A 27,792-nucleotide genomic window follows, 5' to 3' on the forward strand; every position below is an offset into this window, starting at 1 on the left:
TGGGATCATCGAAAGAATAAGAAAATAAACCACAATGTGGGAACAGAGCCATTGCCACGACCTTTCAGTCCAAGAGTGTTTGCGAAATACTACTCAGTGGCTTGTTTCGAAATACTTGGTATATGCTGACACTGGGTGCGTAAAGAAACACAGTTTGATGCTGCCTAGTGTCTGTGGCGGTGTCTTCCAACACGTTTTACACAAGTTATTTATTGACTGCTTGAAGGAGTACTTAAACTCCAGGATCAAGGGCAAAGTGATGCAAATTCAGTAGGAACCATGGGCCAAAATATAGATGTGCCTCACTCGTGGGGGTTCATTAATGTCTGCAGTGTGGTAGGAGCCTGTTGGGTCCTTACTGCTGCTGCCTGGTCCAGTCCTGTGTGGTGGAAATTGCCATCTTGGCAACTACGTGCCAGGAGAGCCGAGCGCCACACGCCAGCTAAGTCTGTCTGTGTGACTTTGGTGGCACTTGTTGAGCCAGGCTGAAGTATGACGGGTGACTTCTGTGTGAGAGGAAGCACTGTTCAGCCTCACAGCGGGCTGCCCGTGCAACTTGTGTTTCAGAATGGATGAGAACTACATTCTCCTGCCGCATGGAGTCAACTTCCAGGAGGCTATTTTCCCGGACACCCAGGAGAACAGAAGGATGTTTGCCAGCCTTTTCCAGTTTTCTAACTGCTCGCAGGCACAGCATGTGTTGAGCTTCTCCAGTGACTGGGAGATTCAAGAGGACAACCGGGTAAGGGATTTATTTTCTCTCCAGTACTTGTTTTCTAAGTGGGCACAGGCGTTCCCATGTCTTTTGCAAGCATATATATATATATGAATGCAGAGCAGCAGGTCCCTGATTTTCCTGGTCCTTTGGTGGTATCACTGGCAAAGTAACCCACTGGTGGGGAGGTGTTGAACTCTGTTTTCGAAGCTGACCTCTGTGTTAGTTCTTTAGCTTTCCATGGACCTGAGCAAAGCTTGGTATCAACCTGTTCATGAGCAGTAGGTTAGAAACCAGCATTGCTTGTGATCCTGTCCTACTCCACCCAGGTTGCTCCTGGGTTTACTAGCTCTAGACCCCATACTTAACTTCAGCTGAAGCGTTCAGGAGCTGAGCTTTGGTTTTTTACTTCTGTGTTCATCTCATGTAACAAGAGCAGTGCCTGGACCATGACAGACTGTAAGGGATTATTCTTGCTTAACTCCACATAACAGCATAAACATCTACTGAACTAATCACCCGAATCTGCCTTTGTAGCAGCTGGAGAAAAATAGACTGTTAAGGGCATGTTTCGTCTGAGTGATGAGAGCATGGCTTGTCTGAATGACGCCGGCACCTACTTCTGAACAAGCTGAATGAAATGCTTCTTTCTCCTCTCAAGGGAGGCCACAGCAAGTAGTTCACCCTCTGGGCTATCCTTCCTTAAGAAAGTACATTTTTAGTATGGGAAGTCCAATAATGGCCATTGTTAGTGGCTTCTGAGCTCCTTTATGGAGCGTAGTGTGTGTAATAAATGCAGGATTTTAATAAATCCTTCTTTGGCAGAGAGGAGCAACCTGCAGTTTGTGTGCACGTTCTGGATATGCATATACATTTGCAAAACTGGAACCTGGAGAGCTGTTTTGGTGCCAAACCCTGTTTTATGAGGCTGGTGGTTTCCACTGGTAGCTGAGAATATTTTAAGCTTCTCTTTAGGTGAGGATGGACAGGACGTGTTATCTATCGCTTGTGTCTTCTGTGGATTCATCCAAGGCACAATATTTACATACAGCAGCGGGTGCACTAGTGGCTTGTTTGGGAAATGGTCAGAGGGAACTTGGTAGCTGGCTGAGCCCTTTCCTTTCACTAGCTGGCCAACTGCCAGTGTACAAAGTTTGAGCTACTGTGTGACCGTCTGGGCCAGTGACACAACCCTGCTCCTTGGGATGACCCGTGAATGAATGTTTTCTCACAGCTGATATTTTGAGGAGGGTGTGGGGAACTCTGATGTTCAAATATATATTTGGGGACAGCAGCAGGAATTGATGTTTAAGAGAAAATGAATCATATATTTAGATTGCAGAGCCATAACACTTGCTGGGCAAGAAGGAGGAGGCAGAGAGCCCTGGTCACAGCTCTGTGTCCTCCCTGCCAGCCCGAAGGCTCCCCAGTGCTCCAAGCAATGTATTTGGCAAGTAAAGGTGCTGCTGCTGCCAAATCCACAGATTTTGCTCTCGGGGAGCAAAGTGGCGTTGGGGGACCACCAGATCCAACTCCCAGTATCTGCTTGTGATGCCTCTGCACTGTTTACTTAACCATGAGGAGCTAAATGTAAGGGATCTTGATGGGTTGGTGCTCATTTATGCCAGCAGTGAATGTCGCTGGTTAGCTTTAATGGAAATCACAAGGCAGAAACCCCCAGGGTAAGCTGGGGCGACCGAAAGCGTATGTATCAAAAGTGCATTTCAGCTGTTGCGCTCTTTGACCCCGCGCAGCTGTGAGCAGACCTGGGGGGGATTATAGCTGCTGGTCGCACAGACCGGGGCTGGGGGCTTTACATACTTCAACACTCACCCATTGAGAGAGTAAATTCAGCCCAGTTGATGGGCACTTGGTCTCCCCTTCATAATGAAAAGTAAAAACTTCTTCTGCACCAGTTAAAAATAGTCTGAGCTGACTGTGCTCCCACTCGGCTCCTGCATTTGTGTTTGCCCAGCCGAGCGCCAGCTCCTGGCACCTGTGTGTCCCAGCCTGGGAAGGGGATGGTGTTTCTGGCTGCCGTGGTATTAGGAATTTGTTCCTCAGCTCTTCCCAATGCAGGTGCCCATGTCCAGGGTGCAGCTGTCTCAAGCATCTTGCTCCTCTCTTTGCCTTGTCTGATGGTGACTTTCCCGATGCCATCACATTTGCTTGCATCCCATCACAGTGCAAACAATTTCCATTTCTGAACTGTCCCATGCTGTCTCCTGAGCTGAAACCTGTCGTGTGTGCCTGCTTCATGGCACAGAAAATGAACTTTACTTGGAGCATTATACTTGAAGCTTTTTGGAAAAGAGGCTCTTTTGCAGCCTGGGGACAGCCCAGGAGGCTTCTGTGATGGTGTCAAATCGTGGAGAGTTTGGACAGAGAGGGAAGGGTCTTCTGATGAGGCTCACACTGCAGTGAGGAGTAAATGGTCTCACTAACAGCTGTGTATTGACACAAATTGCTAGTTAAAATTCATTACGGATGTTTTGTGTAGTCAGAGTAAGAGAGGGAGACACTGAGATCCTCAGAGCAGAAGGTAGCTGGGGTGAAAGTCTGGTTCCAGGAGTTAATAAGTAAGGTCCTGCCTCCACATCTTGGGACAGCTGTGTGCAGGGACATCTTAAAAAAACAGCTCTGTTGAAAAGCAGCATGCCCAAGTGAGTTTGGAATAAGGGACTGATGAAATCTCCTGTTTACAGCTGGATCCCATACACTGAAAGACTTTTTGAATCCCTGTATTTGTTTATGGCCCTGTGCCTTACTCTTGATATATTTCTGGGGTGGACATTTTAAGGGAGAATTTGGCACGGGGAACATGTGCAGTTGCAATGAATAATTCATGTTTGTACCTCTGGGGTGCTCAGCCAGAAGGTGAGAGAGCCCTGTGATGGGTGAACCTCTTTTGCCTCATGTAACGCTGCTCCAGCGAGAGGTCCCTCGTGTGGGGTGTGCCTGAGCTGGCTGCAGAACAGGGGACCCAAAAGTGACCTGTGACATACTGTCCTCCTGCTCACCCTCTTCTCTCTGCCATGCCTCGCCTGGGCTGTCCCGATGGGTGAAATGAGGAAAACCCTGACAGCTCCTTCTCCTCCAGCCAGCAAACATGTCTGATGATGCAAAAGAGAGCAGAGAGATGTGCAGGAACTTCTCAAGGCACTGGAATGCACAAACTGCCTTTTCCATCGCAGGAAAACTCTTTCAATTTTTATAAAGCCCCATGGCGCATGGTGTAAGGAGGCCAGACCCAAGGTACATCTTGTTGGGGATAATACATTTCTCATCCTGGGCTTGCTGCTGTTGCTGGAAGCTAATTCCAGCTGCATTTTTAAGCCCCTTGCCGTCTGGGCTGAGGGCCAGATGCTGCTTTCCATAGTTTTGCAATAACCCCATAGTCTCATAAATTCACTCAGGTGCTTGTTCTGACCACTCTGGAGAGCAATGGTAGCTCCAGCTTTCGTTTCTTTAGGCACTTGCATTTTGGCTTCCACGTTTGCAGAGGCAGTAATTAACTGGGTTCCATCCTGACTTTCCTCACAGCCCCTTATTGATGTTTGCAGACCTCCTGCTTTACTCTGGCTTGCTGTTGCAGCAGTTTCCACAAGGTTATTGCTAAAACTCTTGAGTTCCCACCAGGTTTGGGGTTGGAGCTGGGTTTATAACTAGTGGCTGCAATTTCTCACAGAGTGAGGGGCCCCGTCTTGCAGCACGTTGCAGGTACCTGGGTCACAGGCTTGGCCCAGTCCCAGAGCTGATGTGGATGGAGATAGTAACATAGGAACACTCCTTTTTCCCTTTTGGAATTACAGTTTTAGTCAATTCTTCCCACTCTGTGCCCCTGGGAGAAATGCAGTATTTGCCTATCCAAGGAAACTTGCAGTCACAGCAGTTTCTTTCAATAAGGTGCTTTTATTAAAGAAAGGAACAATTAAGAAGTAATAAAATCCTAATTAAAATTCTTAAAAGCTCTGTGTTTTTACCCAAAGCTCATGTTGACCCCCTGAGGGAAGACCCCCAGACGTATCAAAGAGTTTGCAAAGCCTGACAGCCTCCTATGCAGGCATGCCAGGCTGTCCTGCGCCGGCTGGCGTGCAGCCTCAGGAAACCTCTTTTCCTTTACCCCCTCCTTCCCTCAGTGCTCCTAAATTTGCTCACAAAACCCTGTGTGCCACCCAGTTATTCTCCGGTGCAGCCAGTGGTGCTGGTGCTTCATTACTGATGCTTTTACTGAGAAACCTTGCGAGCTTTTCTTGCTCAAAAGAGTCCAAGAGGTCAGGCTTTTTTGGGGGGAGTTGGGGATGAGCGTTTGCCGGTGCATCCTGCTCCAGGGATGGAGAGAGGGAACTGGAAAATCCTAAAGGCCCAGAAAACATCCGAATGTACCAATGACTCTCACAACATAATTTTCTTATGGTTTAGTGTTAAATGACACTTTTCTGCTTGCAGGGGGTTGATTTCTGCTTGCTCAGGCTGGGAGGTGGGAATCGTCCCTGCGGTTTCCCCCCTCTTGCAGTGCCTGCTGCTAAACCTGGAGGTGATGCAGTGGGTTGGGATTGAAATCCTGCCCCCTTGCAGTTTTACCATTTTAGTGCAAATTCTGCAGGGTTGTGGGACTGTTTAAATAAGCTCTCGTTGCCTTGTCTGCACAGGAGAGATTACACCCACCAAAGTGACTCCAGGTCTGGTGATAATAAGGTCTATAGAAGTGTCAAACAGCACTTGTCATTATTTATTATTCAGAGGGGTTTTAACTCCTGGTTTTGTCAACAGGTTGACAGGGAAACATTATCTTTTGGCCTCCGTTCCAGCTTGCTGTGAGCTGCAGAGGTACTCACAACCTGGGGCCCTGTGGTGCTTCCTTTACAGAGCACCTTCTTCCCCTTTTTTTTCCCACAGGAGAGTTGCAAAATGACCCTGTGTGCATCATAATGAGGGAATTAACAGCAACGTATCAAACTGATCGTGAAGAACCGTGAGAGCACTAGCACTGTGATAAAACCCACGAAAATTAAGCTTGGTGAGATTGCAGGCAGAGATTATATCTTTTATTAAGATTCTCTCCCTGCCGTGCCTGTTCTCCTCTCAAGCATCAGAGCCACAGCCATGCTGTTACTTCAGCTGATTTAGATGAATGGATTTGCCTTCTAAGAGACCTCCAGAGATTTATCTGGGTAATAATAAAGCTTTTATGAGAGTAGTCAGTGTCCCAAATAAAAAGCAAGTTAATTAGTGGGTTAGCAAGGCAGACTACAAATATCTGCTTAGCATCTTTGGGCCTGGTTCCTCTTGTCCAGTGGCACTTTGGCTGCTGTAACAACCTGATGATCTGATTAGGACACCTGCAAGGCTTTGAAGGGGCTGAAAAGAGAACCAGATAAGAAAAACAATGTAATTGCATAAATGCCCTTGCCATTATTATGCAAAGCAAAAATTAAATTAAATAGTATTCTTCCTCTGCGGAAGTAGAGGAAATAGTTTCAGAATTATTTGTATTTTAGCAAGAGCTGAGTGCATGAATTGGGAGCCACTGGGTCAGATCATTCCCTTGAACCCATCTGGGCAGCAGCACATTTGCTCAGCAATGGTCCCAGCCTGTCTCCTCCCTGATGCTCTCAAGCAGGTGGATGGTAGCGAGTCTCATTCAGTGACACTTCACAGGACCATGAGGGCTTAAATCACAGAGAAACAGCTGCTTACACAGAAGCTCTTTGGGCTACCAGAAAAGGGCTCGCTCACATGATGTTTGCTGTGGGGACCTGTTTAGGTCCATCTCCCCAAGCAACGTGCCCCTGGAGAAGGGAAGAAGGAAAGTTGGGAAAGTCCCCATAATTTTTACAAGTGCCCTGATTTTGAGTCTGGACAGTGATTAAATAGTATCATGGCTAGATACCTGCTGGAGAGATGCCTGTGACATCTCTAGAGAGAGCCTGAGCTGCCTTGGATGCAGGGAGCGGAGCTCTTCCTGCTGTGGCTGAGATGGACATCAGTGATGCTGAAGGTGACTTCGCTATGTGAATCATGCCAAAGCCTGGCCACTAGGAAAAAAAGCTGATAACTGTAATGGATTTCAGCTGAAATTTTAATCCACAGTATCCACTGAGATAAAATGAAAAGCCAATTTGTTTTTTCTCTTTTAAAAGTTAAAAACTTCTGCTCTTGAGGAGTTCCCTCTCTGTTCTGAGTGCTGGGAGAGGAATCACAGGACTGGAAAATGCTGGTCGTGGAGTCCAGAGCCAGCAGTTTTATGGGGAGGACTGGTCTGGAAAAGAGCAGGCAGCAGCCGGGCTTGGTTAAGACAGTTTTCTTTAATTCCCTTGTACTGGCCTTTTGTGTTTGCTTGTGGCATAAGCCGCATAAAGGATCCTCCCTTCCCTAGTCCTAAATCACTAGGGAAATAGAAAATATACTTAGTTCAAAACAGTGCTACGTGGCAAGGGCAGGGCAAAAAGACCTCAAAATAAATGAAAATAAGGTCCAATATCTAGAGGCTTGAAAATCCTGTTTTACATTTGGTTTCTTGCCCTGCCATTTCTTAGAGGAGTTATTGCTCCATTAGCCCAATAGTGTGATGGAAAGTGTACGTCGCTTCTGGGTTGTTTTAATAGTGATTAACAGCACTTTTGTTTTTGTCCCAGAAACCCACCCAGAGAGTACCCCCTCCCTATGATCTGTGTTTAATTTGAATACATGTAAGCAATATTAGATGAAATGGAGAACTGCTGACAAGTGTCTGGGACGAGGGCAGACCACAAGACAGTTGATACATTTGGGTAACATCCCCAAGAGTCTTTTGGCATAGAAATGGCATTGACTCATTTCCAAATATTCCCACCCAGGCCGTGGGAGGGAACTCTAGAGGTCTGATTGGCACTTCCTTATCAATTTTCTGTCTTCCCACATGCACACAGCCTACTAAAATATGGAATAAAAGATCGCAAAGGAGTACACAATAGTCTTATCCACAGGATGTTTCCATTGCATATGGTCTTTATCATATTTATAGCATCCAGAAGGTGTTCTGAGCATTCCCCGGGAGAAAAATAGTGAAATTTCTCCGGTTTTAGAGTGTGTCTTTAGAGGCATCTTATTTCTGTATCGGGAGGCAGGTTGGCTGACTGCCATAATCAATGCAGAAGGGATGACCTGAGGTAGCATGGGAACATTGATATCAGGCTGTTGTGGACAGTCTGAATTTCAGGTTGAATAAGGAGCTTTTCCCCACCTGTCTGGACTCTTGTCCTGCCTGGCAGCCATGACCAGTGGGGAGCTGCTGAGGCGAGGCCCCCACTTAGCACCCTCCTCGTGCCAAGAGAGGTGCAGGGTGAAGTGAGAGGAGTCCCAAATCTGTGTCCCAGCTCCTCGTGAACAAGTCTGGACCAACTTGCTGCCTATTAAGCAATGCAGATTACTCCAGAGCACAGCTCTCTGACTGTGTCTCAGGCACATCCAAGTACATGATATCCTTAAAAATATCCGGTTTCCAGCTCGCCAAGCAAGGAAATGCCTAGACAGCCATGGGTATGTGTGTGTATGTACACGGCTGCCTCCTCTGAAGGGCAAAAAAGCAGTCCTTCCAGGAATTGGCAATGAATGAAGACCTACATGGCTCCAGGCTGCTTCTAATTATCCAGAGCCATACTTCAAAGAAGTTTTGCCAAGTGCACTAAATAATTCCGGATTTTGTGGCATGAGTCTATCTGCTGCTGTAGATGAACTTGATGTCAAGCAGGCATCTGACCCCAGCCCCAGGACACCTTTTTGGCTCTTCATCTGGCTTCTTCCACCGCCACAGAGTGGGAAAGAGTGGCTGGGAAATTGCTGGTGGCCACAGAGGCAGTTGGTGGTTGTGGGCTGAGCTCTGCACATTGAGAGACACAAAGATGGGGCTGAAGGGACTCTGTTGTCTCTCCTGATCCAAGACTGCCTGGAGGGGTGCTGTGCCCTTGGGGTTTCCAGACCACAGGCTGTTGAAAGACCTGTGAGGACACAGTGCTTGCTTAGCAGGACAAAGATTTTTTTTTTTGGAAGCCCCTGACCACAGACTCTTAGCCAAGGGCCAAGGCAATGTGTTTCCCAGTCATGTTGGAATGATGCAGCTCCCCGCACATGGTGTGCACCATGGCGTGCAGCTCAGGTAGGGTGTCACTGCTGGTGTCTGAGGGTAGGTAGGAGAGACAGGACTTCTGTTGAGCTGGTTACATTCCCTCTGTGTTAGCACACAGGTGGGAAATACCCCTGTGTTCTGGAGAGGGCAGTGGAAAGTTTGAAACCACCCCGCTGAGCATTCACATGTGTAGGTAGGCTGGGAATTGCAGCACTGTAATGAGAGGTGTACCTCTCGTCCACACCCTCTGGAGATGACACTGTCATGGAAAAAGCAGCAACAAGAAGACATGAAGAGTCTGACTTTGGTCCCTTGTCTCCTTCCCTGTGTGTGAGCAATTTGATTCCTCTGCTTTTCTGTCCTGCCCTCCTGTTCATGGCCTCCCCAGTGTGGGAAGGTGAGAGAGGACACCCCACCACACTGTGAAGGGTGAAAGCACTGGCTGGCAAGGGGAGGCAGCCGGTGGGGACCCAGGCAGTTACTGGAGCTGGGCAGTAAAGTGGAGCAGGGCAACACCTGCTTGAATGTGCTTGTGTCCCCAGCCAAATAACCTTCCTTGACAAAAGTTCCCGTACTCAGGGTGCTCCCCCAGGTATCTGGGACCTGGCCTCCAAGGAGAAGGGTTGAAGGTGGTGTTCTTGTAAGGTGGATGTATTATCTTACTAACCCAAGACAAAACAAAATGTGCAGTCCAAAGAAAAAGATTATAGGTGTTTTTTAATCCAGTCATACTTATTATTCATACTCATCTCACAATTTTTTCACCCTTGGAAAGTGGAGGTACTGACTTAGCCCGAGAGCTACTGGAAAATGCTCGAATATGACTCCCAGCACCCCACTCACACACAGTAAGCCACTGGGACTATTTCAGTGCTTTTGACTGTGTTGGGAACAGGAGGGGGAAGCAAACATCTGAGCTGGGTGCACCTGGCTCTTCACCTGCTTGGATTTTCCTAGACCTTGGTTTGGACCAGCTGTTTTGGGGAATACATTTAGAGTGAGTCTCATGCAAGTTTTCTGGGTCTAGAGCAGCCAGAATGAATGAGAGAGGTCCCCAAATTCTGTGTGTTGTTCAGCCCAGTTATGTGAGCCACCAAGCCCCTCCGTAAATCTGCGAATCTTCAGATGCGTTAGGTGTTTTTGTGTGTGCAAATCCATGCCTCGTGTTGGTCAGTAGTTGGGAAGGATGATTCATGTGGACCAGCAATCCTGGGCTGGGATCAGTCCTTGATGAACATGCTGCTCATGCAGGCACTGTGGGCAGATCAAATCTTTGGTTTAGTCACTGGCCCCGGTCGACTTTGAATCCAAGGAAAAGTAATTTCTTTCCACTCCTCTCTTTCTCTGCCCTGACCCACCTGTGAGATAGATACATAAAAAGATGGAGCAAAATGTTTATTAAAATTAACAGCCACCGAAATCCAGCTGGCGGCTGGCAGACAGGACACCTGTAATGCTGCCTGTAACCAGATGAGATCTTTCAATTTGGGATGTATTTTCTCCCAGCCCATGCATTTTGATGTTTATTTTTGCAAACAGCAAGCCAAGTTGGCTCTGAAGCAGCAGTAGTTCAAATCCCTAATGGAAGCTGCAGACGGAGCCTTTTAAAGCTTGTCCTGCCTCTGCCAGCCAAATTCCCCCAGAGAAGTGTCCTTGCCCCGTTGTCCTTAGCCAGGAGCAGCCACGCAGTGCCAGGCTTGGCTTCACCGTGCTCTGGAAGCACGCAGCCCCTTGCAGCAGCTAATGTGAAGTGACAAAACAGAGCGGCTGGTTTTGAGGGACAGGGAGTATAAGGTTTTGGTGTGACCAATTGCAGCTGGTTGCTGCTGAAACCATTGCAGGTGCCTCTGGCAGCTGACACAGTGACTACCTCCTTTTGCTGCTCCAGTTTGATGGCTTTTTTTGGAAGAACACTGCTACAACTGTTAGTCCAGTTATCTGTAAAATGAATGACAGTGGGGAAAAATATACTGAGGGAGCAGCAAGTTTCCATGACACTGTATAATGTGAAGGGGAAATAATACGGCTAGAAAGCCAGGTCTGAATTTCTGCCCCAAAAACTTAAGAGCAAGCAAGAAAAAAGTACTTCCTGAGATCTGAAAGCATTTAATGGTCTTGTTCTGAAGTATTTTTGCATTTCCTAGATCAATGGGGAAGCAGTAGAAGTACTAACTACTGCAAGGGGGTATGTCAGTGCAGAGGCAAGATGTGGGACTGAAATGCAAGCTAGTACTTACTGTTATCCTCAGACTGACTCATCTTCACCATCATGCAGGGGTAGCAGAACTATTCCCATTCTGCAGCTGGTAAAAGCGAGTCAGGTGTGTTAGACTCTGTATCCCAGTCCAGTGGAGGCAATTCTTTTTGACCCAGGATTTATCCCCACTGGGATGAGAAACAGCTATCGGAACACTTTTTCTGTCTGTAAACTTTTTTTGTCTACATCCTGTGCCCTTCCCCTTCCTCCTTCATGACTTCCATCATCCTTGCACAGGCAGTGCCATACTTTGAGCAAGGAGATGTGTTCAGATGGGTGTCACATGAGCAACTGGGGTTTGGTTGTTTATTCAAACCAAGGCATGTTGGTGGTATGAAGCGTGTCTTCTTCCTTCAGGGGGATGGTGACACATGTCCTCTTCATTGCCTCAAAATACAATGAGTTTATCACCTCCGTTTTACTTCACTGTATACCTATTTCAGAGCATGTCCATTTGTTTGGCTCACTTTTTGTCTTTCCAGAGCCTTTAGATAGGGTCTAAGCAGAATTATGTTCTCCTGGTTGTTTTTGATTATATTTTTTATTGTGGAAAATATTCAGTTAGTTGCTTAACTGGATGGCAGTCGGGGAGAGAAAGGAAGGAAAATCAATGTGTAGAAACAGCTTGTACTGGCATTGACTGAGCTTAGGAACAGAAATTCAAATGCTTTAAGTCCCCCTTTTCATGACATGGGGAAAGAAGTCCTGCTTCAGAGCCTTTGAAGTGTGAAGATAGCAGCCACATCCACTTGAAATCCTCCATTTCATTGCAGAGAAGGAAAGCTCCTTTCCACCTTAAAAGTGGAGTGTGGAAAAGTAGGGATGATGAGGAAGGGGCTTACCCACAGTATCTCTGGGGTACCTCTGCCAGATGCCAGCCTAATGCTTTAAAAGAGCTCTGAGATCTCAGATGGGTGGGAGAAAGTTAATTCATGATCTATAAAAGATGTCATAAAATGAGAAACTCTGTGTATGTGGCTTATATGTGGGAAGGAAACAAGCATCTTATTCTTGGTGTGTAAGTACCTCTGTTGGGGAGGTATCTGTAACTAGAGACAAATTCAAAAATAACAAATGAAATGAGAGAAAATTAAAAAAACCTCATGGAATTAGGAAATTGGGAATAATCCACCTAAAAATGTAGGCAACTGATGTGGTGAAATCTCCATTATTTACAAGGCTTGGGTCAATCTGGGAGATTGCAGTGGATCTCTTAGAAGAAGACATTCTCTTTTTGCCGCCTGACTCTAGAGGAAGATCCATTGCATGGATCATGACATGGCTCTGGGAGGGGCTATACAGGGTTTCAGAGAGCTCTGTCCTTGTCCACTTCTTATTCCTCAAGCTGGATGGCTGTGGTGAGAGCAGGACTTGCTCTCTCTGGAGAGGCTTTAGAGCCCCCATGCTGTGGCTGAGAAGCTCCAGATAGCAGGACCAAATAGCATCCACAGCCCACCTCCATCAGATGGATTCAAAAAGACTACCTGGAGGTGGATTTCTCTATAAATCACTTGCAAGTTCCCAGGGCCCGTCAGACATCTACAGCCATGCTGGACATGAATGCGGATGCTAAGAAAAGCCCATGGATTGGAAACAAACACTTTTAAGAAGACCCCAGGGAAGAATTGTTACTACTATCGGTGATTGGGTTTCTGCCCTTTTACATGTTTTAGGCTCAGGCACGTTTTCTTTGAGTTCAGTGAACACATCACAATCTGTCCTTTGAAATCCTAATTGAGCCTGTGTTTTCTTAAGTCTCTATTTCAAAAGGCAGAGGAACAAATGTGATTCTTGATTCTTTTCCCAAAGGTGCAGAACTGTAGATTAAGTGTGTCCTGGAAATAATATTTTATGCTCAAATCTTTCCTGCTGCAGTAAAAATGGCTCAAAACCACATCCAGTGACAAACCTCTCCTACGTTTAACCCATGTGTAGAAGCAGCTGAAATACTGCTGGGAAATGTCTTGGCATTTCCAAGTCAGTGGCACTCTGGAGCTGCTGGAACGCATCCTGCTTCTTATGGACTGTTGTTGCTCCAGAAATACATTACAGATGTTGAGGATGTAAAGGAGCAGGCTCCTTCCATCACAGCATTAGGACAGAGAAAGGCTAAAAGGAAAATCCCAGACTGGAGGCATCCCTGAGGCATTTGCCTGCCTGTTCTGTACCTGGACTTCAGGATTGACCTCTGGTTCCTACTCATTGTCAGAAATGTCTGAAAGGGGAGAAGCCTGCCGTGGTCCCTGCTAACGAAGTGGTGTTTATCACGCTCTGGTAATTACATTTGCTATGGTATTTACAGCATTTCCTATGTTTTGAAATGGAGAGATCTCGGGCTTGCCCAAGGCTAATTGTGTACTCTAACCTGCTCCTAAGCCCACATGTATCTTTAAACATTAACATACACCTTGGGAGTGTCCAGACTCGGTTTCAACCCTGCAACTACCAAGCTGGGAAAGTGTCTATTGCAGTGTTAATGTTTGTTCTCAGTATTCTTCAGGGGCAGTATCTCATCCCTTCGTCTGCAGGTCCTAGGAAATTTCCATTCCTTTTTTTTTTTTTTTTTTTTTTTTTTAATATCTTGGAAAGATGCAGGCAGTCCTTATGGGCAGCAGTACAGGCAGACAATAGTCAGGAGAGGATGCAGGTTCTCAATCTAGCTAAATGAGCATTCAGAGCAATCTGTGACTCCCAAGAGCAGAATAGTTGTTGCAGCCTTGTCTTCTGTTTTCAGGGAGAGGTTCATCTCTGCGTACCCTAGGAGGTCACCATCACCAGGCAGACATTCAAATGTGGTATTCTCCTATTCAGCATCTTAGAAATGTGCTTTCAGTTAGTGTAACATGCCTTTTTCTAATAAGGGAAACCACTAAAAGAACAAAAATTAAGTTCTTTATTTTTTCCACCCTCAAGCCCAGAAAGTTCAGAGATGAGGCCAACTGGGTGTCACTGGCAGTTCCACCCCTGGGTGGGAATCATAGAATGGTTTGAGTTGGAAGGGACCTTTAAAGGTCATCTAAATCAACCCCCTGTGAACAGAGAAGGACTTGTGGGTGATATGATGGTTGGAGGCCACCTTGGGCATAGCGATTGCAAAATGACAGAGTATTCAGTTCTTGGAGAAATAAGGAGGAGGATCAGCAAATCTGCTACCTTGGGCTTTCAGAGGGCAAACTTTGGCCTGTTTAGGAGTCTCGTTGACAGAAGGGCAAAGGAGTCCAGGAAGGCTGGACATTCCCAAGAAGGAAATCTTAAAGGCACAGGAGCACATCATCCCCATGTGCTGAAAGACAAGCCAGCGGGGAAGAGGACCAGCCTAGCAGAACAGAGAACTTTGACTGGAACTGAGGAAAAAAAGCAGAGTTTATGACCTTTGGAAGAAGGAGCAAGCCACTCAGGAGTACTACAAGGATGTCGTGAGGTTATGTAGGGAGAAAATTAGAAGGGCCAAAGCACAACTATGACTTAATCTGGCTACTGCCATAAAAGACAATAAAAAATGTTTCTATAAATACATTAGCAATAAAAGGAGGACTAACAAGAACCTCCATCCTTTCTTGGATGCGTGGGGAAACACAGTGACAAGGAGCGAGGAAAAGGCTGATGTACTTAATGCCTTCTTTGTCTCGGTCTTTAATAGTAAGATCTGTTGTTCTCTGGGTACCCAGCCCCTGAGCTGGAAGACAGAGAAGAGGAGCAGAATGAAGTCTCCATAGTCCACAGGGACATGGTTAGTGACCAGGGCAACGAAGCTGGTGAAGGGTCCAGAACACAAGTCTTATGAGGAGTGGCATAGCGTGGAGAAAAGGAGGCTGAGGGGAGACCTTATTGCTCTCTACAACTGCCTGAAAGGAGGTTATAGCGAGGTGGGTGTTGGTCTCTTCTCCCAAGTAACAAGCGATAGGATGAGAGGAAACAGCTTCAAGTTGCACCAGGGGAGGTTTAGACTGGATATTAGGAAAAATGTCCTCACTGACAGGGTTGTCAAGCACTGGAACAGGCTGCCCAGGGAAGTGGTGGAGTCACCATCCCTGGATGTATTTAAGAGACATGTAGATGTGGCACTTAGGGACATGGTTTAGTGGTGGACTTGACAGTGTTAGGTTTGTGGTGGAACTCAATGACCTTAAAGGCCTTTTCCAACCTAAATGATTCTAGGATTCTATGACTAACTCCTTGAAGAGACGGAAGCTTGCTTTCCTGAAATTCAGGGTCCTCAATTGACCCGTATCCCTCAGGACTGTGAACTCCACCAGTGGATGACCACTGCAGCCCAGGCTGCATCCAGTCTTGACATCACTGATCAGTTCACTTGCATTGGCGGCCAAGAGACCCAGTGTGGCATCCCCTCCGCTAGGGCTGTCTATTACCTGGCTTAAGAAGTTATCCTCAATTCATTCCAGGATTCTCTGGAACTCCAGCAGACAGACTGAGACACCTACCTTATGGGAGCAATTAAACTGCCTGTTGCCATTTGAGATGCCATAAGGAATCTGAGAGATAGGGTATAGACAAGGACCAGCAGGAAATCTGCTGTTGATCACTGAATCATCACCTTCTCCAACAGCAGCTGGAGCCCACGCGGGCATTTCTGGTGGCACTAGGTGTCACAGGGTGAGCATTGAGTCACACTTCATTTTATTTAATTCTGAAAATTGCGTTTTAAGTATGAGAATTGCCAATGAAAATACTGCTTACAGAAATGCTTTAGAAAACAGAGGTATGTGATACCAGCATTGTATCCTCTGCTTTGCAGCAGTGATGCTTTCTCCAGGCATGAATTGATGCTGAAGTGACAGGTTAATGAACGTGCATCTTGTGTCACATAAAACATGATAGGGCGTCAGTGCAAATATTGAGACTGGTTCTTTCTGTGACCTGAGTTGTGCTTGCAGTGTCAGCTGCATTCAATATTCCTGACTTCTCTAAAGCAACACAGTGACTGGAAAATCCATGCCCAGCACAATATATGAGTTGAAAGACCTCCTGTGTTGCACCCAGTGGTGAGGGTAGCCCTCCAAATCACTGGTTTCAGATTCTGCTTGCCTTTTGGGTGAAGACAATATATTAATGTTGCAGAAACAGAGCTCATTCGAGCTCACACTGTGGTCTGTCCTTGGCCCCATATGGACTTATTAGTGTCTAAAAGGGACTGACATGGTCCTGGACCATTTATGCAATTATGCTTGATCATGACTATGGCTCTGTCTCACTGTCTGCTTTTCCTGGGTACAGCAGTTCTGGGCTTAGATTCAGTGGATTCTGGGAAAGTCCAGAGCTTGAAACAAGCCTGCCTGGGGTCTTCCTTCCATATCTGTTGCTGTGTGGAGCAGATGGCTTGAATTTGGCTGGAGCTTATGATGCATTTTGGAGTCTTTATCTTTTAGCTTATAAAGCCTTTTGGGTAAGATTTGTTGAATGCATGTAAGACATTGAATTTTATTTTGTGGATTTAAATCCAATCTTCTAAATTGTTTTAAAGTAATTCCCTGTGTTTTGAAATTCCAAAACCCCTGGCCCCCTTTTTTCAAATGCTTGGTCAACTACAGACTGATTTAGGAAATGGTGCAAAATGTGTAAATGAAACTAAAAGCGTTTTTCAAAATGGTGTTAGGAAAATTAAAAAAAAAAAAAAAAGGACACATGTTATCAATACTCTATGAAAAGGGGACAATGTCTGTGACCATACAAAGCTTTAGACTCCAAAGCTTGCAGTAACAACTGGAATAAGATTTATAATCCAGGCAACACTGTTGTAAACATCATGTAAGACAACCTTTTTTACACTGGGGCTCTCTGAATTACTTCTACATTGATTTTAGGATTTTTTCTATTTGGTCTCCAAGTATACACTCTGAATATATTTTTTCTGTGTATTTTATGTATAAATATTCTGGTTTGGGATTGACATCTTGGTTGGATTTTTTAAAGTAGTATTTGAAAGGAGTTAGGGAGCTTGTCTACTTCAGTGTTGCTCCCAAAATGTGAGACAAGACTGAATTTAGTTGCTTACAAGGCTCAAAACTGCTGCAACCAACAGCAAAGTGGAGTGCAGGAGTCTTTTTGACATGTGCTTCAATATCAGAAGCCCTAAACTGGTGCAAATAGTGGTCTTCTGAGGAAAAAGTGGAGAATACAAGTTGGGGCTATGAAAGAAGTGTGAGATATGTGCTGGTTTAATTTTTAAGGTTTGAAATGGAAATCAGACTATATTCGAGTGAATCAATCCATTGAATAGCTAAATATCACAGAATCACCAATGTTGGAAAAGACCTCGAAGATCACCTAGTGCAACCATTAACCCAACACTGGCAGTTCCCAACTACACCAGATCCCTCAGCACTATGTCGACCCGACTCTTAAACCCCTCCAGGGATGGGGACTCCACCACCTCCCTGGGCAGCCCATTCCAACGCCCAACAGCCCCTTCTGGAAAGAAATGCTTCCTGATATCCAGTCTAAACCTTCCCTGGCACAACCTGAGGCCATTCCCTCCTGTCCTATCGCTTGTTCCTTCATTAAAGAGACTCATCCCCAGGTCTCTGCACCCTCCTCTCAGGGAGCTGTAGAGGGCGATGAGGTCTCCCCTCAGCCTCCTCTTCTCCAGACTAAACCCCCCCAGTTCCCCCAGCCGCTCCTCGTACAACCTGTGCTCCAGACCCTGCACCAGCTCCGTTGCCCTTCTCTGGACACGCTCGAGTCATTCAATGTCCTTTTTGTAGTGAGAGGCCCAAAACTGAACACAGGAATCGAGGGGCGGCCTCACCAGTGCTGAGTACAAGGGTAAGATCCCTGCCCCTGTCCAAATATATTTTGCTATGTATTGTCTACTTAGAGAAGGTATACTAAGTACTTCCACCCCATCCCATTTCCACTGAAACTCCAGCTGATTTTAAAGGAAAAGGACTCGTGTTAAGGAACATAGTCCATTTCCTCTTCCTCCTGAGTTTGTGATTTCAGAAGTGTGTAGTCTGTGGTTGTGATGGAAAAAGTTGATGGAAAAAGGTTTGGGCTGGAGGAAAGTAAAGATGCTGTACAGAAGAACCAGCCAAGCCAACCACTGTGTTGCTTCTCTTTGGGGTTTTAAACAGAAGATTACCCCATGCTGGACAGAGGAGACGCACTTTTCTGGAAAACTCCATTTCTGGAAAAGGAAAAAGGCAGGAGATAGGGTTCTCTCTTGTCACCATGAAGCAAGCATGGTGCCTGAAGTGTACCAAGGGTCCTGGGAAGATTTGTTCTTGTCAGGAAGTAAAACACCATATCAGTTTATATTGCCTCAAACCATTATTTAGAATTTGTCATTCCTTACATGGCCCCATTTCTGGGGAGAGCTGAACTGGGAAGTAGAAGATCAACCAGATCTAGGAAGCTTGAGCATCATCTTTCTAAATTAAAGAATGAATTAACCTAGCAGTTGCAGTAGTCTCAAGTCCTGGTTGACCTCTTGAAGTGAACAGTGAGTCAGGCAATACTTAACATGAAGTCATAGCAGTACAGTAAACTTTTCAAGAACATGCAGTTAAAAAAAAAATGTTCTGATTTGTTCTAGGCATGGCTTTGCTTAGCTGGGCTGATCTTCAGGCTTTCAGCAGCAGGGTCCTCAGGTGTTGCGTTGCTGGGATGGTGGATACTGCAGGGGTTAGGGGTTGTTGGATAAAGGATTTTTTAGACAGCCTTGCTCGTACATTAATACCTACAATGTAGACACCTAGAGCAGGATTTGGTTACCTAACCATAGCATCCCTATGCCTTTTGAAATGTCCTAGGCTGGCTAAGACCTTCATGTAGGGCTGGCAGATACATCACAGGACTTGTGGAAAACTCTAAACCATCTGCAGTGGCAGATGGTGGGTAGGAACCTGCCTGTAAATACAAATACACACCACCTGAAATGAGGGTATACGTCTCCACTTGGGAACTGGATTGTCTCCTTAGAGTCAGGCGTGTAACCTAGAGCTGGATCTAGACCTGGAGGACATGAAGTGGAAGAAAGGTCTATAAAAAAGTATTTTTTTCTGCTCATCTCAAAAAGGTTTTGAATGGACTTGGCTTGAAGAATCAAAGTAATCACACAGAAAAAAATCACAGTACTCCTGAAGAGTTTTGGTTTTGTATGGGCTTGAGTGTTGTCCTAGTGAGGAGGAACTTGAGTCTGGAGTGCCAGCGAGGTAGAGAAAGTACATTTTCACCTGGTGTGGCATCATGCCCATTAAGTGATGACCTCAACCTTCAGAAACTTCACAAAGTTAAATCCAAAGTGAACTGGAGGCTCTGCATAAGGGAACTTTCAGAGGAACCACCGAGACAGTGCCCAGAATTTATGGGATGCTTCAGCATCTCTTTTCTTCAGACGAGGGCCACAAAGGAAAGCCACAGTACCAAATCAAGGGACTGGAGTCCTGTGTAGGTGCTTGCTTGTGGAGCTCCATGTGCAGCATGTGGAGCAGATTCCCCCATGCCCTCAACCAGGCATCTCTTCTCAGTGCTTTTCTGAAGGGGCTTCTTTGTGTGCCAGCAATAAGAAGATCCAGAGAAGACCAGCCTCATCGACCAAAGGTCACCTTTTATCAGTACCCCTCGCCAGCACAGTTCCAGCCTTCAGACATTCCCTGTACAAGTAAATATTTAACCACTGTTAACCTGGACTGAGTGACATGAAGAGGTGAAGTGTTTTTCCCCAAGAGATGCCAGAAAAACCTGATGAGCAGTATAATGGCTGAGAGTTCAGGGCAGGCAAATCAGCAGAGGTTCATCAACAACAGAGATCTCACCCCACCTCTGGTCCTAGAGTTTCTCCTCTCTTGTGTTGCAAACCAAATCAACTGCTTGGGAGGCCATGCTCTTGTTTGACATGGGAACAGTGATATAGTTTACTGATAAAAGAAAAAATACTGCTGTAGGTGAGCCGGGGGGGCTTTTGATAAAAAAAAGGCCACTCCTCCTTTGTCTGCCTAATTTCCAGGGGGAACCAAGGAGGTCCTTTTGGAGATGAAAATCTCCATTCAGAACCTCATTTATGTCTGTTTTGATTTTCTGGGATGACATGTTCAGTTATAGTTGCAAGCAGCAAACTGGTGTGCCATTAGCAAATCAGGGTGACTCATGTTCCCTGGTGCCTCACACACAAATTTTTAGAGGTACAAATACAATAGAAGATAAGAGTAGGAAACCAATTTTCTTAAAATAATTTTCAAAAGCTTCTGTCAAGGTGAAATGTGTGAGTTTCACCAGTTAGTATCCTTGAGCCAAGCAAAGACAGCTTCTAAGCGGTCCACAAGATGAGTTTGTTAGGAAGGCAGAGGGGTGAGTTTTACTCTGGTACTAATGAAGGGTGACTTTAGTGAACTGTAAGAGATTTTCACAGGCTTTACCAGGTCATACAAGTGGTTGCCCCCACCACATCTCCCAGGAGGTGGGAGCTCACTTCCAGCACCTGTCCCAGCCTTGTCTGCTAAAATTGGTAATAGACTATTTCCCATTGATGGCAAAGAAGAAGGAAGCAAAGAGAAAGGACACGAAGTCTGTGGATCAAGAAGAGCAAGCATGATGTTAAAATCAGGATTCCTACGTCTGGCAAGCGTACCTGGTCCATGGTGACCCAGGGGTGTATCAGGCAAAGTTGAACTTCAGAGCTGAAATGGTTCTTGCCACCTGCTTGGCTGTGAAAGAGCTGAAATGAACCAGTTGCAGTAGGTTTTTTTCACATACAGTAAAACACTGCCAGCGTTTGCCCCTGCCGCCTTCAAGACCCACAGTATACCAACAGATATTCAAATCAGGTGTCCAGGGAAGAGTGTAATAAGAGGGTAATGTTATATTGTGGTTCCTGCTGATGATCTCCCTGCCTCCAGTGTTTTCAGGTGAAGGAATCTCTGTGGTGAAGTAATTTCCATATATTGTGTTTCTATATATTCAGTGACTTTCAGTGGATTGATCTTCCATGAAACTGTCCAGCACTCTCTTGAGAATCACCACTTTTTAATTACCTTGAAGCTGGTTTCTACTATATCATCTAATATCCCTGGTTCTTCTGCTGAAAGCTGCTATCAATCTCTATTTACACCCTCCATGTCACTCATGATTGTGTAGACCTCTATCCTATATCCTCTCATAGCACAGGACTCAAGGTTACAGACTGCACTTGATGTCTGAGCCTCAAAGAAGGTTGTTTCTGTCCTGTTCTGGATGGGAATCAGTTACCACAAATGCTCTGCAATGCAAGTCCATGAGAAAAGAGGGAGTAAAGCCCCTTCCCTGACTGTCTGGGACCTCCCACTGCTATTGCCACAGAGAAATTTCAAAGTTTTGCCTAGACTGCTGGAAGTGCCAACAGGGAAAGCAAATATTTGTGTGTAAGACAATCCCAAAAAGATTAAGTGCAGATGGATGTCAATAGTGCCAGCAACCTGTGAGAGAAAGTGAAAACTGAGAAGGATGTAAAAGCAGAACATGGGGCAGGGGAAAAAAAAAAAAAAAAAAGGCAAAACAGATTAGAAGCAAATCAGTGAGAAGAAAAATTTCAACAGGGCTTTTTGCTTTCCCAGAGGAGGGCAGGATGAAAATCAGCTAGAGGAGCATTGCAGCAGGGGGTCATCAGTGTTAGCAGCTTGGGAGGCTCCAAGGGTGAGCACAAAGTAGAATATCAGCATGAGAGGTGCAGCTTGGTGGGATGCTATATGGACACTAGATGCCTTTGGAAACTGGGAAGGGTCTGGAGGTGATGAATATCTTGTATGGCCTTTAGTTCCCACCTCTTCCGCTCTGGAAGTCAATTGCTAGCTGGGGAAATGGTGATCTGTGGGAAGAGGTTTGGTTTTGTGAAGTTTGGCCCATGTTCTGTGGGAGGAGAGCCGTGCAGTTTGGAAAGCATCCATCTCAGGAAAATCATAAGTGGTAGGGCTGTCTAGACTAGTCAGGAAGGCGTGAACAAATAACCGGGGGAAAGTAGAAGAAGAAGAAAAGAAAGCGTGATTCCTCACCTAGAATTAAATTAAGATGTCAGGAAAATAATGAATCAGAGCTTCAAAGGATGCAAACAGAATATGGTCTTAACTGACTTTATTCTAATGCTGTGAATCCTGTTAACAAGGAGGGAAAATCAGACATGCCCGTTGTTGGACTTACATGCTGCTGCTGGAAGCGGGTGGGGAGTTATGTGATAGGAATGTTACAATTAATTATTATAAATCTCTTCGCAACAACTGTGTGGGCAGCGTGCAGGTGTGTGTGAGGGCCTTGGCAGTCTGACAAAAATGTAATTATTGGTTATGGAGTTACTGGCAATACAGGAGCAAATGCTGTTCGGTGCTTTGTTGATCAGCAAAGTGCTAATTAGTGATTGCTAGAGGCCACCATGTTTCTCTGGAGAGGAAAGTCGTACCTCCGTAAACACCTGGATGTGGCCAGGGTTGGACCGTAGGGGTAAGTGTGGCTTACGTGAGAGACTGCAATTACAGCAAGGATTTCCTGAGTCGGAAGTCAAACCAGAACTGTTCTGCCTTATTTTTTTTTTTTTTTTTTTCTGATCTGCAACTGGCAATTGGTAGCAATATACATCCATATAATCTGATTTAAATATGGTGGTTTTTTAAACTAAAGTAGATCATTAGTTTGCCAGGGGTCATGATAGACTCCCCATCACTGAAAAAGGGGTTGGATCTTTTTTCTATGAGAAATAGGCACTTGCTGAGGTCATTTGGTGAATGTGAGGGATGAGGGATGACTTTCAACTATTTTATACAGGTAGTCAGATCTAATCTGTTTTAAACAGAACTAATTCTTGTTGCCTGCGTTGCTCCATACTGGACCTGAGCTTTCAGCATGTTATTTTCTAGTTTGGCTAATAGAAAATGTGGGTTTGGGGGCTATACATCATGTAATGGAGAATTCATTGTACTTGCCCCAACGCCTGTTCTCAGGGATTTTTCTCCCTGTGGGCCATAGGAAACATTATACAGCCATGATTACAAGGAAATCTCAACCACAGGAATGAACAAGAAAGAGCACGGAAAGCACAGTCAGAAGCTGTCCAAGGCACCATTTTACCAAGCTCGACTGTAGCTGAAGAGCCAGGGTGAGAAAAAGCATTGCTGCATGGAAGCTGTCTTCTAAAATCACTTCAGAACAGGAGCCTTTTAAAGTTCCCCATCAAATGCAGTAAAACACACTGTAGAGCAGCTTTAAAGACAGGGGGAAACCAATGGGTGATACATCTCCATCACAGCAGTGACAGACAAGTAGTGCTTGTCAAGCCTGGGCTCCTTTAAAAGTGTGCACTGAGCCCTTTCACACACTTAGTGCTGTTTGATGAAGTATTAAGGAAATGGGAAAGCATCCAGAAAACTGGTTCAACTCAGCTGACACCATGAAGTTTAAAAAAGGAGTAGGAAGGAGATGGAGGTCTGCAGCGCACCACTGACCTGCTGGGGATGTGGGGATGCATCACACTGGTCCTGCCAGCACAGCCCCACACTTGGAGGTGTCTGGCAGATGTTGAAAGGAAGGTTGGAATAACATCTGCTCATGCTGCTAGGTTTGGGGTTTTTTTTTTTGTCCTGATGGAGACAGAGAGATGGATTTTTGAGGTAGCCTTCAGGAAACTTCTGACTCTGCTGACTACAAGGAGCAAAACTACCCCATAACACCATATTGCCCTTGAAGACATGGAAAATCTGCAACGGTGGATTGATTGTCAGAGCTGAGCAGAGCTATGTCCTCTTCCTCTGAACTTCTGCAAGCCTCGCAGATGCTGTGTGAGAATTATTTGTGAGCTGTAATGCCTATAGTGGCTTAATAATACACACACAGGGTGAAGATTGGGTAGTGTCCATCCGCAGTTGCTACAGACTTGCTGTTTCATGGCCCTTGCTGTAACTTCATTGTTTCTTAACCAGGATATTTTAAGTCCAGGCAACACACATCTGCATCCACTGCATCACCATCCAAGATTCAAAACTCAGCTCAGAAGTGATTAGGTATAACTGTATATAACCCCTTCTTGTGATTCAACATCGAGGGGGGTTGATACTAGAAGACACCTATCTTTTTCAGGTAATGTGGAATTTATTACAGGATCCCTCCCTTTTCCTTTGTATGTGGTTTTGTGTAGACCTCATGAATTATGAGTCATACAAAAATAAAGAAGTAAATGAGTTTGAAATCTGAAGATACTTTCAGATTTTTTTTTTATAAAAGTGGCTTTGTTAGTTTAGGGTATTGGTCTACTTTGACAAGCTGTAGAGGTGGAACATTGCTTTGTGAGCTCTTTTTTCTCCACTGCCTGGAGTAGACTTCGGTTTGGCCAATCAGAGGCAAAAGACTGTCTGCAAACCCAAGGAAAAGCCTGAACTCTGAGGTTCAGCACAGTAATTGAATCAACTGGTATTTATGTTGGATTATCCCTATAATTTTCTTGTTTCTTGATTATTGCTACATATACATTGGTTTTATTCTAATTGTCTGAAAAGGCCTTTGAATAACTAAGCTTTGAGATGCCTGGGAAATACTCCCTCAGCAATCAAAGGCATACACAAGGATAGTCTTCATTAAATTTGAGTATTCAAATTAGTGACCTAAGGCATGAGTTTACACCTACCCAGCAATGATACCACTGACTTCAAAAAGCAGTTGTAAGCTGCCATGTGGCTATTGGATAAATGGCAGTTTCTTTAGCTGCTATCACATTATTTTTTATTTCCTTTCTGTCACCTTATCTAAATCGCTATGTGCTCGTGTAAGCGAGTCTTAGACTCATTGCCCTGAGTCTATAGCAGAGCATCTCCTCTGTCACTCCCTGTCCCTTCACACAAAGAAAAAGCTCAGAGCAAACTCAATTTCTTTGCATTTTTTAGTAGATTTGTATATCTGTGGCTTTTACTGAACTCAGTCCAGCTCTAGCTTCATGGTGTATCTGAAAGTTATGCTCTCGTTGTGTCTGAGGCACCCACTTCACTGGAGTATCAAAACAGTTTTTAGCTTTAAGGTGTGGACAGTCATTAGCAGAGCTGGGAGACAATATGGGGTCCTTCATATCTTCTTCTTGCTTCTAGACATCTGCCTTCTTTCACATGTTAACTCTGAAACCACTTTCCCTGTCTCTTTGCCTGCATTTCATGTGTGGTATTTTGGGGAGAGCTTGTTACAGCCAAGCTCAAGTGTAGCCGGCACTTAGTTACAAGTGCAAACATATCATGAACGTCTGTCTTGCATTAGGATCTTTCCAGAAGGCATGAAAACACAGCCAAGGTGCCTTCACAGGCTCTGCGTTCTCCCAGCACTTGTTGGTTCAACTGTTCTTAAAAAATGTGGGAGTTTGGGAGAGCGTGGATGTCAGCACCAGTAAGGATTTGCAGTGTGTCAAGTAAAGGGAAGTAGGCGGGTTATTTCAGAGCCGAGCCAGCCCTCCTCTTTGCTTGAGCTTTCAAGTGAAACTTCAGGGAGAGAAACTCAGTGAGCTCCAGTGGTAGATGGCTCTTTGGGGAGCTGCCAGCTGCTATTTCTGAGTTACAATTGGATTACACAATCCTGGAGCCGCATTGCACATTCATCACCACCTCCCGTCTGCAGCTGAGCTGCGAGGGGCCCCGGCCAGCCCAGTACCGAGACCTCCAGAGGCTGGAGCCGGCCCGTCAGGAAGGATGGGAGGCAAGTGTGAAACTGGTTGCACTGCAGGTGGTGCAGTGGTTGTGAGGTCTACTGTTTGAAGTTTTCCCAAGCCACAGAGCTCAGAGAAAGCAGCTGTGGGAATAGCAGCCGTCTTCGGTTTGTCAAAGGAAGACATGTCAAGTCAGTGCAATCTCCTTCATGACAGGGAACGAGCCTGGTGAGTAGGAGACATGTAGTTCTGCTTGGCAAATGTTGGTTCAGTTCACAGAGAGGTTTTGGTGCATGAGTAGATTCCTCCTTGGGGAAACACAGCCAGACTGCTCCAGGCGCCTGTCTGGTATGCACCAGCTCCTAATGGGAACACAAGGGATGCACCAGCTCTTAATGGGAACACAAGGGATGCACGATTGGTCCTTCATACACCTTCTGATTCCCTTTCCTCATATATTTGCTCACCCCAAATACATCTAGAGCTTCAGAATGCAGATATGTTCCTCTTGCTCCAGCTGACTTGCTAATGTGGACACAGCCCCAGTCTTCTGGCAGTGTCTCACTTGAGACCTTGAGTTTCAGGCACTCAGATGTCACTGTTGGGTTTCTGTCACATGCAGTTACTCATCTCTGCTGCTTCTTTGCTCTTCACTTTGAGCCAGTCCAAGGACAACTGCTCCAGCCACCTTACTGCTCAGGCATGGGTCAAGCCATCGCTGTTGCACTGGTCTGGCATGGCAAATGTGACAGAAGGGATGGAGACCAACATTTCCCATGGCTTAGTGAGGGATTTCTGTGTCTTTTTGCTGGAAGACATGATCATAACACCTTCCAGCTGACCAGCATCATACTGAATAGTCTCAGCAGATCAGGAGCATCTTTAAGGTATTACATCAAGGCATTTGGTTTTAAGCTTCCAAAAAGCCTGGTGCCTCAAGAGAAACTAAACTTCATTTTGTCCATGGTCAAGTGCAACCTCTGCCTTGCTCTCAATTTGAGTTCAAAATATCTAAGACACAGTTTCATCAATGTGTTCAGCAGTTTTTAGTAAGCTGGGTCTGCGCTTCTGCTTTTTGACAGCTCTGCCTAGACTGATGTATGTTTCTGCCCTTTCCTTCTGTGCAGGGATGAGTCTCCTCATTTCCATTGAAAGCCTACACAGTGCAGAGTCTCCTTTTATTTCGACACATATTAGGAATTACTTCATAAAAATCACTAAGGAGGAGAGTTGGAATTATCTTCAGATTTTATAACTTGGCTAAAAAAATCTGGCTGCAAGCTAAAACTTGACACATAAATCTCATCCAGGAAATAATTTAGTTTCCTTCCATCAAAACAGCAAACAACTCCTCCCCCTCCCAAACACTTGCAAATTTCTCAATGGAAAAACGTTATTTTAGGAAGGGATTAAATAAAGAAACATTAGTAAGTGGCAGGATCTCTAGGGTGGGGAGAATATGGAAGGAAAAACACTTGAAATGATGCAATTTTTAATGTTTTTTTTTTATGCTTCTTCACTTGAAATGCCTCACAAATATCCTGAGGGAGCAGTGTAGATCACCAGTTTGACTGTCTTTCAGTAACATCCTCTGCTAGAAGTGTAGGTGCTGTGTGCCAGTACAGCGATGTACTTATTAACAGGATTAAAACAGACCAAGGCAGAACTGAGAAAACTGTCTGGGTGGGAATCAGATTAAAGAAATTGATCATCCAGTCTTTCCAGCTGAACTTGTCTTGCAGTTTACATGTATTAACCCTAAGTCACATCTGGCTGATGGAGAGAGGCCTCAAATACTTGCAGGAAAGGGTTTCTACCAGTCCTTCCAGAACCTTAGTGCCATGTTCTTGCTGTGCTCTTCCACACTAGCTCAAACTCATGTTAATTTCTGTCCTAGACAATGAGTGAGGATAAATGTTTCCCTCCCTTCCTCTAAAAACCCTTGTATACTCTTTGGCTGGCTTTTCTGCTGGTTTATAGACCTTTATGTCCAAAAGAATAAGAGGTATGACCATTGACATATTATTGCCCCACTGCTCACACCCATTTTGTCCCCATTGGTGATCAGTGCCTAAAGAACAGTTGGTTTTGTAATCTGTGTCCCAATGAGGGAAGTT

At 45.3% G+C, this 27,792-nt stretch overlaps 1 protein-coding gene across 2 annotated transcripts in view; it reads left to right on the top strand.

Annotated features, from left to right (window-relative positions):
* The window catches only part of CCDC3 (coiled-coil domain containing 3), a 45,027-nt gene that overhangs the window by 932 nt on the left and 16,303 nt on the right, over nt 1-27,792 (top strand). For both annotated transcript variants that reach the window (XM_074903486.1, XM_074903487.1), the window contains exon 2: nt 568-742. In XM_074903486.1, the coding sequence (XP_074759587.1) occupies nt 568-742 (175 nt within the window). The remainder of the gene's footprint in view (nt 1-567; nt 743-27,792) is intronic.

This window comes from Athene noctua, chromosome 3 (genome assembly GCF_965140245.1).
Source record: "Athene noctua chromosome 3, bAthNoc1.hap1.1, whole genome shotgun sequence".
NCBI classification, from domain to species: domain Eukaryota; kingdom Metazoa; phylum Chordata; class Aves; order Strigiformes; family Strigidae; genus Athene; species Athene noctua.